The sequence below is a fragment of the Natrix helvetica genome, assembly GCF_964273705.1.
Source record: "Natrix helvetica genome assembly, chromosome: 1".
Taxonomy (NCBI): Eukaryota; Metazoa; Chordata; class Lepidosauria; order Squamata; family Natricidae; genus Natrix; species Natrix helvetica.
In genome coordinates, this window is record NC_138548.1 from 345,436,344 (window position 1) to 345,449,884 (window position 13,541).

General features: G+C 45.2%; 1 protein-coding gene across 4 annotated transcripts; it reads left to right on the top strand.

The window, feature by feature from the left end:
• Nucleotides 1-5,179: 5,179 nt before the first annotated feature.
• Nucleotides 5,180-12,371, top strand: LOC309396144 (cholinesterase-like). Of its 4 annotated transcripts, none has more exons than XM_081960995.1 (6): nt 5,212-5,284; nt 5,565-5,701; nt 7,198-8,725; nt 9,903-10,057; nt 10,715-10,763; nt 11,924-12,371. In XM_081960995.1, the coding sequence occupies exons 2-5, from the start codon at nt 5,695-5,697 to the stop codon at nt 10,747-10,749; spliced, it is 1,725 nt and encodes a 574-aa protein (XP_081817121.1). In that variant the 5' UTR covers nt 5,212-5,284; nt 5,565-5,694; the 3' UTR covers nt 10,750-10,763; nt 11,924-12,371. The 4 variants fall into 4 exon arrangements, with proteins under 4 accessions (XP_081817123.1, XP_081817121.1, XP_081817122.1 ...); XM_081960996.1 differs by having other exon boundaries at nt 12,099-12,371; XM_081960997.1 differs by lacking the exon at nt 5,565-5,701 and having other exon boundaries at nt 5,180-5,284.
• Nucleotides 12,372-13,541: the final 1,170 nt, after the last annotated feature.

Sequence of the window (13,541 nt, forward strand, 5' to 3'; positions counted from 1 at the left end):
TTACACCCTAACAGTATCCTTTCAAGGTTAAAATCTTTGCAGGGCATTAAGCAAGAAAGGTTTCTTTAACATAATACTTCAATCAAAAAGGAATAATGTTTAATAAAGTAATTGAAGAAAGAATTCTGAATATGTAGTTTATGGTTCACAGTGCTATTGAGATAGATATTTGGTCATTTTTATCCATGTCTCCTTACAATTTGGTATTAGGTTTATAATGAAGTTATCTGCTTTTAAAAAAACACTGCAGTTTTCACTTCATACACTCTTGACACCTTATTTAATTTTTATTTACAATTGTTATTTTTACTGTCACAAGTGGGTTCCCATCTTCTAGTGAAAACGTCTTTCAGAGAAAAGTGCAGGAATTTTGAGGCAGTCGCTAGGGGTCAGCACAGGCTCTGCACCAGAGGTGGGTTGCTAATTTTTTACTACCGGTTCAGGCATGCTCCCGCATGAGACACTTCTGCGCATGAGCAGAAGCGTCCAGAGCGGGTCGGTGGAGTCTCCCGCCACCACCACTACTGTTTCGCCCGATCTGGGCCAAACCGGCAGCAACCCACCTCTGCTCTGCATGCGTAGAGACAGAGACTATTATATCAGAATAAGCTTTCATGCCCTATGAAGTCCATCCAGTGGGCTTCTATCTCCAGCTTTTGCATTGTTAAAGTCAATGTGATTGGCCAGCTAGTCAGGCCAGAAGAAAAGTCCCATCGCACAGTCTGTGTTTTCAACAACGTCACAATTTTGTCCTTACAGGACTGACCTGGGAGGACTTCCCGTCCCTCAACATTATTCTACCTCTCTGTGACTATCAGAGAAAAGGTGGAAAACTCTCCAAAGACATTTCCAGCAAGTGGTTGAAAGAAGGTTGAAACCGTTTGATTAATCCCAAAGCCTGCAAATTAACAGAGTGAGGCCCTCGGGCCCTTAGGACTAATGCCAACCCACAAAGCTATTTAGATTTTAATTTTTTTTTTGAGGAAATAGCTGTACTGTTTGAAGTAGTTGTGAAAAAGTGGGAAAGGAGAGATGAGACAAAAGCGAAGCGTACGCGAATCGAACCGGTAGTAAAACCGGGAGCAACCCACCTCTGAGGGGTTGTCACGATTATCATTTTAAAAGCAGGAGTTGGCCCTGATGTCTGCAGGGGGGATATAAAGAGGCCCTCATTTGTGGTTTTGTCTGTCCTTGTTTGCCCCATTTCTTCCCCTCTTATTCTTCTTTTGCCATATATTGCTGCCCCTGCCTGTTTTCCACCCCTGACTCTTTCTATTTCTCCATCAGCTTCTCCTTGCCTGCCTTCCGGTTCATCTGTTTGGCCAACTCTTTCCCACAGGTGTCCTATACAACCAGTTCTTATCCCAGGTTGACTTTGAGCTTCTCCGTGACCATGCCAAAGAACTTGGGGTCCTGGTTTTTGAGAACCCAATCAAGCGTGTCATGGTGGTGACTCCCGCCGGCCACTCGGACGTCAAACGCTTCTGGAAGCGTCAGAAACACAGTTCCTGAAGGCATCGATTGTACTCCGTGTTCTTCTGATCACGCTTGTTGGAAAGTGGACCAAACAGAAAGGCAGGAATATTCTTTCCCTCCCATTACTTTGAGTGGATGCAAGACAGGCGGAGAGAAGGAAAAAGGGGATGGCTGACTGATTATCCCCTTTCAGCCAAAAAGAGATTCGAAACTTGCTTTAAAAAAAAAGAATAAAAAAGGTCATTGGTTCAGTCTGTCACCTTTGCATCAATACTCTCCGGTAGGAATGACACCCTAACTGGGATGAATCACTGGCATTGAAATAGGTTAGAAGCGAACAATGAAATGCTTTGAGAAAATAGAAATAGCAGGGACAAAGCCATCTCACTAAACTAAAAGTCCAGAAAGTTTGTTGGTGGAAAGTTATTAAAGTTGAGAGGATGTTCCCTGCATGGCTGAATACTGAATCTTCAAGGTGCCAGGGAGTTCTAGCAGTGACGTGCGGTGACGTTTATGACTGGTGAGGCTGGTGACGTCATCAAACCACGTGGTTGCTCCGATCGCAGGGGCGCAGCCCAAACGGAGAAGTTTCTTCAGCTCCAGCCTCCATCAGCGCAGCCGCGGTCCCCTTCATCTTGCCTCAGGAAGGAGGGGAATGGGACCACGTGTGCAGGGGAAGGGGATCGCGGCTCTGCTAATCTGAGGCTGTGCGCTGAGGAGCCGCCTGCACACATAGTCCCATTCCCCTTGCAAGGATCCCGGGCTCGCCCGATGCAAAAAATGCCTAGGTACCGTGTTTCCCCGAAAATACAACCTGTCCCGCGCTCACTGACCTAGCGTTATCCTGAAAGCGCCAAGTTACAGGAGCCGGGGGTGGGGGGAGCGCTCACGTTGCTTGCCGCCTTCGGTATGCCGCTAGGTTGGGGAGTGGCGTTCTGTCCGGCCAGAGGGGAGAGTTGCCGGGCGGCTGCTCTCTTGTGAACTGGCTCCCGAAGAGCCGGGCACAGCCTCAGGGGCGAAGCAGCCATGAGGTAACTATGCTCACGAGCAGCCACCCGGCAAATCCCCTCTCCAGCCAGGAAAAGCGCCATTCACTGACCTGAGCAGCCGCCCGGCAAATCCCCTCTCCAGCCGGGAAAAGCACCATTCACTGACCTGAGCAGCCGCCTGGCAAATCCCCTCTCCAGCCGGGAAAAGCGCCATTCACCAAGCCCTTGCGCAGCTCTCCCAGGCCACCGCCGCTGGCTGCTGCTGCCCGCCACCGCCCGCCGCTGTCCCGCTCCGCTCCGTGCATAACATCCAAACTCCAAAACTTCCAGCATCGGCCGCTCTAGGAGTGCTCTCTATGGTGGGCCGGCTGCCGGACAGAGAGTTTTCCGGACAGAGTCTTCCAGCAGCCGGCCCACCATAGAGAGCACTCCTAGAGCGGCCGATGCTGGAAGTTTTGGAGTTTGGAAGTTATGCGCGGAGCGGGGCAGCGGCGGGCGGTGGCGGGCGGCGGCAGTGGCGGTGGGTGGCGGCAGCGGCGGTGGGCGGTGGTGGGCGGCGGCAGCAGCAGCAGTGGCCTGGGAGAGCTGCGCAAGTGCTTGGTGAATGGTGCTTTTCCCGGCTGGAGAGGGGATTTGCGGGGCGGCTGCTCAGGTCAGTGAATGGCGCTTTTCCTGGCTGGAGAGGGGATTTGCCGGGCGGCTGCTTGTGAGCATAGTTACCTCATGGCTGCTTCGCCCCTGAGGCTGTGCCCGGCTCTTCGGGAGCCAGTTCACAAGAGAGCAGCTGCCCGGCAACTCTCCCCTCTGGCCGGACAGAACGCCACTCCCCAACCTAGCGGTATACCGAAGGCGGCAAGCAACGTGAGCGCTCCCCCCACCCCCGGCTCCTGTAACTTGGCGCTTTCAGGATAACGCTAGGTCAGTGAGTGCGGGACAGGTTGTATTTTTGGGGAAACACGGTACCTAGGCATTTTTTGCATCGGGCGAGCCCGGGATCCTTGCAAGGGGAATGGGACCATGTGTGCAGGCGGCTCCTCAGCGCACAGCCTCAGATTAGCAGAGCCGCGATCCCCTTCCCCTGCACACGTGGTCCCATTCCCCTCCTTCCTGAGGCAAGATGAAGGGGACCGCGGCTGCGCTGATTGAGGTTGGAGCTGAGGAGCCTCCTGCACACGTCCCATTCCCCTTGCAAGGATCCTGGGCTCGCCCGATGTAAAAAATGGCGAGATCAGCACACTTGGGGCTGCTGCTGAGATGTCCAGGGAGGCTAAACCAAGCCGCGCGCCTCTTCCAGCCACTTTCACGGCTTCCTGGAGTAATTCTTTTTTATTTTCATGATGAGAGTGGTGAGGCTCCGCCTCCCCTGCCTCCCCTGACTGCACGTCACTGAGTTCTAGTATCAGACTGTCTACAACCTGGCGCCATCCTACTGTTTAGACCCTTGCTGCCATCTTCCTGAGACTTGTCTGGGGAATGATAAAAATTGGAGCCCAGTACATCTGGAATGCAACACCTTGAAGAAGGAGGTCAGGAAAAAAACTGTTAAGCAATTATCATTTTTATCCTTTAAATGGCTTGACCCTCACCGCTCAAAGGGTACAGAAAGAAGAGACAACCTTTCATTCTAGTTTTATAGAAACGGCTAATTAGTGACAAAGCACAGCTTACGTTCAGGTTGCCTTGTTCTAATAAGACGTGTGTTTTTATAGGGGTAATTCAAGGAGTTTTTTCTATCCATGTGTGAATGAAGACAGATCTCTATGCCGAAGCTGCGTTTACACATTGCACTAACCCATATTGTGATTAGTTTGGCCCTAATATAATGCGTTCAGCACACCAAATCACCTTCTATTGATCTGGTGGTTTGCCTAATTTGATATCCATTTGATATTCCATCATGGGGATGCCATTTGTTTTTTAAAAAACCAGTGCCAAATACTCAGATGTTTCACCGTGACTCAACGCTGTCACTCCAGCATGAAGATGCTGTGATTTCACTTGTTCCTCTTCTACCTGTGAGGGAGACTTTGGTTGAAGTTGAGCAGATTACCTGTTCACCAATCTGTCCTGCGTTGGTGAACTTTTTAAATCCTGTATGCACAGTTGAAGCCTCTGTTGATTGGACATGTAGGTCAACAGGCTTGTCATTCCACCTCTTTTTATCTGAAATCCAGATGTTGAATTAAAACTAGCTGAGAAATTGTGGGAATATCTTCAGGTTTTTACTCTTCATCCTAAATTTGGCATCTCCAAACTCTGTGGGAACAGAGGTTTAATCCTATTGGTCGAAGGGTCTGACAGCTCCCTATAAAAGGGCTGCTGTGAGACTCAACCTTCGCTGGATTGTTCTTACTCGTTGTGGTTAATAAAGAGCTGTGGTTACTGTTAAGCCTGTGCGTGCCTATCCATTACCCAATCTAACACTGTCTGTCCTACTACATTTTTAGAGTCATCTCATTTAGGGTCACATCAGGTATCTGTTATTTGCTTTCAGGTTCTTTAGTTGCTTTGAAATCTGGACAGATGTTGTAATGGCTCTTTTCAAGGCTGCAGGTTACACACCAGAGATAGTGACTGTCCTTTGCTCTGCAGTTCTCTCACCCCATTTGAAGGAACTTCCCTGTTTTTTCCATGTCTTTGATATTGGAGCCTTTTGCCAAAACCTTCAGCTTCCTCCCCCTTTATGGACAGAATCCGGTTGGTCAATGCACCTTCCTGCAATATATAAAGTTCCTCTTTTCATGATCTTTTGTGTGTGTGTGTGTGAGCAGGATACAGCATGGTCATCTCTGAAGCTGCTTTCTTCTTTTGAATAACAAGTGAGTAAGTCTGCAGAATTTTTGAAAAACAGTGGGTTTTTTTTCCAGAGAATTAGAAGATGGTTTTTAGGAAGGGGACTAGAATTTCTTGTTTTTTTTTCTGGCTGGTTAATTCAATTTAGACTAGTTATTTCTATTCCAGGCTAAACATAACGTTAAAGAGACAACAATTTCTTCAGCCATAATAGGAAATGCCTGCTAGCGTTTGAGACACAGAGAGCAAAAGTTGAAAAGAAAAGCAGTGAAGATAAAACTCAGAGTGGGCTGTCATTTCTTCTAGGTTCAGAAATGTGTTTGCAAATTCCTATCATCTTTATCTAGCAATAAGACCAGTTAAAAATCAGTGGGTAGATGCTGATAGAATTGCATTTCCTAAAGCACCTGTGCAATTGGACTGGATACATCATGGGATGAGAGGTATTATTTCTACTTTGCTTTGCTTTAATATTGCTGGCTGTACAGTTGACAATTTGTTCAGTTTTGGAGTCTGTCTTGCTCCTCGAGGACAAATAATGTTAGGTCTTCTTCAGGAAGTCTACAGAAATGCTTGTTAGGCAACCTAGAGCACCTGCTGAGAAAAGCGTGTGTGGATGGGAAAATATTAAGGTCTTCGGTTGTGGATCGCCATGTGTGTGTGTAGAGGGGAACAATCTGTGTATGAGGCAGGCACACACACATGCTGCTTGTGTGAGTGGGGATCCGTGCATTGCTCACACACTCATCTGCCACCTCCGGGGCCCGGTTCCAAAAGTCTCAAGGCCTGGTAATGGGCCACAGCTCAGAGATTGGGCACCCTTGGGTTGGGGAAAAGTAGCTGTTCTAAAAAATATTTCTGAGGCTAGCCTTTGTGTGAAAGAGAACAGCAAATCCTGCGGTGATCAGATTTACTGAGTTTCTGGGTTCAGAGGAGAAGTTGAAAGTGTGCTCTTTATCTTTTCAGTTGTACCTAACTTTAACTCCCAAAATTCTGGGACTTGAAGTCCACACCTCTTAAAGTTGCTAAGATTGAGAAACACTGATTTATAGCCTTTTATAGATTAGCTGTCTCCATTTTTTTTCTGATACTTTACAATTTTGCTTATTTTGCCATTCTTACCACAATTGGTTTTTCTAAGAAATTTTATTGCACAACATACCCAAAAGAGGGCACACTTACCTTGGTAATCCTAGGTGTTAGATCGGGTGAAAGAAGGCACACTCAGGCTTCGGAGCAACAAACAGCTCTTTATTAGCACAAGTCAATTATGTACAGTCCAGCAAAGGTTCAGTCTGACAGCAGCCCTTTTATAGGGAGTTGTCAGACCCTTCGACCAATCAGATTGAATCTCTGTTCCCACCGAGGACCTTGGTGTAAACCATTACCAATGTTTCTGGTATCTAACCCTAGGTTTCAGTGACTCTTCTGGCTTGACATGGTGGGTGGATTTAAAACAAGATCAGAGCAGTAAAAATGTTGATTTGGGGTAATTTCTATTGTTATTTATTTCAGTTATATCATAATTTACAGGATAGGGCTTAGTACTACATTCTTAGTTCCAGAATAGGATTCTGGAGTGTTAGAAACTTATTCTAACTTATTATGTTATATATTATCTGTATTCTAACTGTATTAGAACACAGATAATATATAATACAGTGTATTGGGAATCCTGGAGAAGATCTACTAGCAATTCTGTGTAAAACTGTCCATTCCCTGAGCAAGGGGATCAGTAATCAAGAGTTCTAAGTGGTTCTTCTAGAACGTTGGAGATACATCATGGAGAACGGTAGAGTTGACTAAGTCATTCCCTGCTCACCATTAATGTCCTCAGCAGAAAGGGAGCCCCACCATCACAATAAAATAATCATGAGTTGGTGTAAGGTGTGTTTATACAGTATTGGAATAATCTCATATTGGTTGTAACATTTTCCAGGTCCACGGACTCGTCCTACTGTTGCAATGCCTTGTCTACTATGCTCGTCTCTCTTGTGCTGCCTCCTCCTCTTCCTCCTTCCCTTTCCATTAGCCTCCAGTTCTGCATCTAATGGAAACACAGTGGTCATAACCAGCAGTGGCCCTATTAAGGGCAAGCAGTTTCTGGCTGGCCCTGGATCTGTGACAGCCTATCTAGGCATTCCTTATGCTGAGCCTCCCTTGGGGAAGTTGCGTCTCCAGAAACCCCTTACACATCAGCCATGGAGTCGAACCTTGGAGGCCACCAATTTTGGCAATTCCTGTCCTCAATTTATTTTCCGGGATGTCCCTGAATCAGAGATGTGGTCTCCTAAAACACCACTATCAGAAGATTGCCTTTCCCTCAACATCTGGGTGCCACACACACAGCCTACTTCACCAGTGCCTGTTTTGGTCTGGATACATGGAGGGGGATATTTAATGGGCGCGTCTTCTCTGGATATGTACAATGGGGCATCCTTGGCTGCGACTGAGAACGTCATTGTGGTCACCATCAATTATCGCTTGGGAGCCCTGGGCTTTCTGTATTTGCCACCTGTTGCACCAGGCAACCTAGGCTTATGGGACCAACAGCTGGCCCTGAAGTGGATAAAAGAGAATGCAGCTGCTTTTGGCGGAGATCCTTCTCGGGTGACCCTTTTTGGCCAAAGTGCTGGAGGAACTTCTGTGAATCTCCATCTTCTCACACCAAAAAGCCAGGACCTTTTTGCCCAAGCGGTAATCCAGAGTGGAGCAGCCAATGCCTTCTGGGCCTGGAAGTCTCCTGAGCATGCCAAACAGTTATCACTGGAATTTATTCATCTGCTAGGTTGCTCCAAGGACAATAATATCAACATAGGGCATTGTCTGCAAACCAAAAATGTTTCTGAATTTATTCGGCATGAAACATCTCTGTTCTTCAAAGGTGGCTTCCTTCTAAATTTTCCCTTCGTGCCAACCACAGATGGGGAGTTTTTGCTTGGTGAACCAGAAAAGCTGATGGAGGAGGGGCAAATTCAGGTCAAACCAGTCCTCATAGGTGAAACCTCTGATGAAGCAGCCTCATTTGTCCCCCATATTTTCCCTAACATCACCCACAACCTCATCAATCAGGAGCAGCTTCTGAAAGGGATACAGCTGTTGGTGCCAAATGCAACTGAAGATGTTGTTCAGGCTATTGCACTGAGGTACAGTGAAGGACCACACGGCCCAGCACAGTTCCGCTCCGCTCTGTCCCACTTCTATACAGATTGGATCATTGGATGCCCATTGAGGGAAGCTGCAGGAAATATCAGGAAACCGGGGAGTCCTGTATATGCCTATTTATTCACACATCGCCCTCCATGGTCAATTTGGCCTGAATGGATTGGGGCAACTCACGGTGCTGAGATTTCTTATGTTTTTGGAACCCTTGAATCAGTGCTGCCTGTCAATCAAACATATACAGAGGCTGAAGCCAGACTGAGCCATAAGACGATGCATTACTGGGCAGAGTTTGCCAGAACTGGGTAAGTGGTTCACTTTATTTCTAAAAATCTCTATTTCAAATCCAAAAAAACCCATTCCATTGAACAAATGCACTTTATATTTAAAGTAATGCAGCCATAAAGTAATGCACGCTATTCCTTTGGGTATGTTTACAGGTTGTGTTAATACAAGCAGTTCATGATTTATAACTACAGTTGGGACTAGAATTTCTGTTGCCGAGCAAGACAGTTGTTAAGTGAATCATGCCCAATTTAAAACCTTTCTTATCACAGTTATTAAACAAATCACTGCAATTGTTAAGTACAATATATGATTATGTGACTCCAGCTTCCTCCACTAACTTTGCTAGTTGAAAGTCAGCTGGAAAGGTTGCAAATGTTGATCATGTAACCCCGGGACATTGCAGCTATTGTAAATACATGCCAGTTGCCAAGCAGCCAAATTTTGATCACATGACCGTGAGGATGCTGCAATCGTTGTAAGTGCAAGGACCAGTTGTAAGTCACTTTTTTCAGGGCCATTGTAACCTTGAATGGATGTTAAATGAATAGTTGTAAGTCTAAGACTACCTATATTGGAAACATCCCTGAATTTCTAAGGATTTCTCCAAGCAGAATAAAGAAGGCAAAGGGGAGATAAGAAACAGAGTGTTACTCTACCATTAAGAGAACGAGCAAAGGCTTGCAAGGGAGTGAGTAGTGAAGGGGAAACTCACAAGATGGAGGGTGCCCAGGGTGTCAGTATTGGGACTGGCAGATCCAAAAGTCTACGAGGAGCTGACCTGGGTTTGGATCAGCAAGGAGGAGACATAAGAGATTTCACTAAGCCAAACTCCACCCCTCCCACAAAGTCCCCTTTGGGAGTTCCCCTTGGATGTGGTTTCTCAAGTCAAAACCAATCTCTTTGGAAAAGAGCTACATCAGAATAACAGAATTGGAAAGGACCTTGGAGCTCTTCTAGTCCAACCTCCTGCTCAAGCAGTTGCCACGCAGGCAACTAGAACGAGCCCATTTCCATTCTGGACAAGTGGCTGTCCAATCTCTTCTTCAAAACCTCCAACGATGAAGCACTCATAGCTTCTGAAGGCAACTTCTGTTCCACTGATCAACTGTTCTCATTGTCAGGAAATTTCTCCTTATTTCTAGGTTGGTTCTCCCTTTGATTCGTTTCCATCAATGTCCTTTTCTTCCTCCTTAGGAATCCCACTGGGTTAGTGGCCAGCAAGGATGAGTGGCCACTCTATAATGCCACAGAGCAGAATTTCTTCCTTCTTAATACTGAGCCATTCCAGGAAAGGATGGTAGAGCACTGTGATTTTTTAAAGAGCCATTTGTCAAAGGCTGAAGAGACACGTAAGTTCAGCTATTAGTTCTGCCTTTGGAAAGGAGTAATGGTTAATGGAAAATATGTTTTTTTAAATCATTTATATATCAGATATAGAGATCACCCATCTCACTCATAGTGCAATTTCTAAAAATTGATTTTATTGCCACTCTTTGCTGAAACATACTCATTTGATTTTACACTGGGCAATTTTGTAATGCTAGTGATAAATGTTGTAGAGCAAGCATATTTCATGACATCCCAAGAGTTGGGTCTCTAGTAATGTCCGCTAAGTAAGCCTTAGTTGCTCACATAAAGATGACAACAACAACAACGAATCCCAAAACATCTGGCTCACCACTTGACGACCACCGTCATTGACAAAATCCCTCTCAGTCAATTGCAAAAGGCAGCTCTATTTGGAATAGCTTACATCCTGCAATGGTAACTTTAATATCATCAAAAAATATCTGCCCATCCCAGCTTTTTGGGAAGGACAGAGTAGGTGGACAAAAAATGTCAAATCCTAAACATCTGGTGAAGAACAATAATGTTTTGATATATATTTAATAAATATATATTATGCCATAAATCATGGAATCCTCAGAATCCTACTTCTAGATTCAGATTCTCTAGTGATAAGATGTACACCTTATCTTGATATTGTATTTTTCTTTGTTCTGCAGACAAGTCTGAAGGTGATTCTGTTTCATCAGACTAGGAAGAAGACAGGAGGTAGGAATCCAGTGCTTGGTTGTAGTAATGGCCGGCAATTGGGATCAAGTTGGATGATTTCAGAAGGGGGCTAGACTTCTTTCTAAATAGTGATTTCACATCGGCATTCCAAACCATTTTTAAATAGCACTTTTGTGGCTCAGCTTCGCTCTGTGGAGTGGAAGCTCTCCAAGCTGATGCCAATGGCCTAGAGGAACCTGGAGAAACCTCTAGATCTCAGCATAAACAATGACAGATCTTGGGCATAGGGGAAGGAAGGAATGAGCCACGAAGAGTAGCTTACAGAGAAATCATGCAGTGCTGAGAAAGAGAAAGATGAGAATGAAATTCAGTTTTCAGATGAATGTGACTATTTAATAGACAAATGGAGACATTAGGAATGTGTCCTTGTAGCCCAGTGATAAATGCTATCAGAACATTCCCATAGGCACCCCTGAATCTCAAGAAGCAAATATTTCTTTGGACTCTTAAAACTGATGAAGATGGGAAGGCCCTGGAGAAGGGGAAAAGGCAGGCTTTGTGCGGGAATACTCAGATCCAGCTTTTCTTGCGCTGTAACTGCTTGACTTTAGTAAAAGTATACCTTTTGCTACAAATGGATTTGAGGGTCTTTCTTTCCTAAACATCCAAGCTGAGACAAGCCTGAGATTATCCTTTTCTCTCCATTTTCTCGAGGGAATTTCTCCAGTGTTAACAGTAAATACTGCACTGAGCCTTGATTACGAGCTTTGGATCCTGCATTTTGATTCCACAAACCCCTCCAGGTTTAGGATAAGGGGATTACAGAGCACCTTAGGTGGACTTTTAAGGTTAAGATTAAGGCACCAGGCTAGGCATCAGGAGATTGTATGTTCTAATCCTACTTTAGCCATGAAAGGCAAAAAGGTAGGATTGGAATTCACAGTCTGATAACTTTTAGCCTGGTGACTTAATCTCAAAAATCCATCTAAGGTGCTCTGTGTTCCTTAGCATGATTTTAGACTAGTCACTCTCTCTCAGCCTAACCTACCTCAAAGGGTTGTTGTTGTGGGGAAAATAGGAGGAGGAGGAAGGAATGTGGGGTATGTTCTCCACCTTGGGTTATTTGTAAAAATAATAAAGGCGAGATACATATAATAAACAAAAAATAAATAAAATTCTCTTATTCTACCTTACTACAGAGAAGAGCATCCTGGAATCTCTGCTTGGCCTGTGTCTTGAACTGGCCTACTATGAAGGACTGCCCCTTAGGTTGAATCTCTTTGAAAATGGCATCCATATGTCAAAGGCACCATTTGAAAACCTAGCTACAGTTTGTTTGCTTCAGAATAGTGGTTGTCTGTTTATTTCTCTCAGGAACCAGTCAAGACCTCCCCTTAAAGCCTGGAGAAATGATGACAAGCTGCACCAGAGAACCTTCCAGAAGCATCCATTGTCCTTTCAGGGACTGATTGGTGGGAACTTGGAAGACAAATAAGGAGACAACTAAAACCCACATCACTTTTGCTGTTAAAATAATAAATTGCTAGGAGTAATTTGTTACATCTTGATTTGAGACAGGCTTTTAATTAATCCCCTCCCTCAAAAAGAACCTCTTAATAAATACTGTCTGAATTATAAGGCTAAAAATCTCTTTATTTTCACAACAATGTCAGAATCTGATGCAATATGGAAAAACAAATAAAGGAAACTGGAATTCTGTCAAATTCTGGTAGAACCCAATGATTCACATATGTTTTTCATAGGTTTCAATCTAATAAATGGGCAGGTTTGATATTCTGGGTATCAACATTACTTTAATATACCCTGATATGGAGAAACCAGTTTAGGCAGGATGCTTCCATTGGGACATGATTCATTTAATTAGAGATGTTTTCTCATGTGCTGTAAGAACAGTTTCAATCGGAGATACTAGTAGTTACTGGAATCCATGTGTCCTGGTTTGGAAAGGTAGGGTTAGGGTTAGGGTCAGCAGAAATTCATAGCATTAAGAGTTGGACTTTTCAAAGTTTTCCCCTTAGCAACTATCTACTGAAACTACCTCCATTACCTTCCCATATCCCAAACTCCCAATGTTTCTCTACACCAGAGGTGATATTCAGCCGGTTCTGACCAGTTCTGGAGAACCGGTAGCGGAAATTTTTAATACTTCGGAGAACCGGTAAATACAACCTCTGGCTGGCCACAACCCCATCTATTCTCTGCCTCCCGAGTCCCAGCTGATCGGGAGGAAATGGGGATTTTGCAGTAATCTTCCCCTGGAGTGGGGAGGGAATGGGGATTTTACAATATCCTTTCCCTGCCATACCCACCAAGCCACACCCACAGAACTGGTAGTAAAAAATTTGGAATTCCACCACTGCTCCACACACACCATACACACACCATACACACAGACACATCACACTCACACCTCACCACACTATACTCACCATGCTATGTGCATCACACATCACACACACTACGCAAGGTACACCACACCATACAATCACACACACACGCACCCCACACACGCCACCCCACCCCACCCTATACTATACCATATCATAATGTACTGCACTGGATTAATTTGTAGACTCTACTATAATGGATTAGTAGCCATGGTGGTGCAGTGGTTAGAACTGTGATAGCAAACCTATGGTACGTGTGCCAGAGTTAGCACGCAGCACCCTTTCTGATGGGCTGTCAGCTCAGTTCAGCTCCACCGTGCATGTGTGCGCCTCCCACCAGTCAGCTGGTCTTTGGGTCTCTGCCGTGCATGCAGGGGCGGGGCGCATGCAGGAGGCGCATATGCATGCA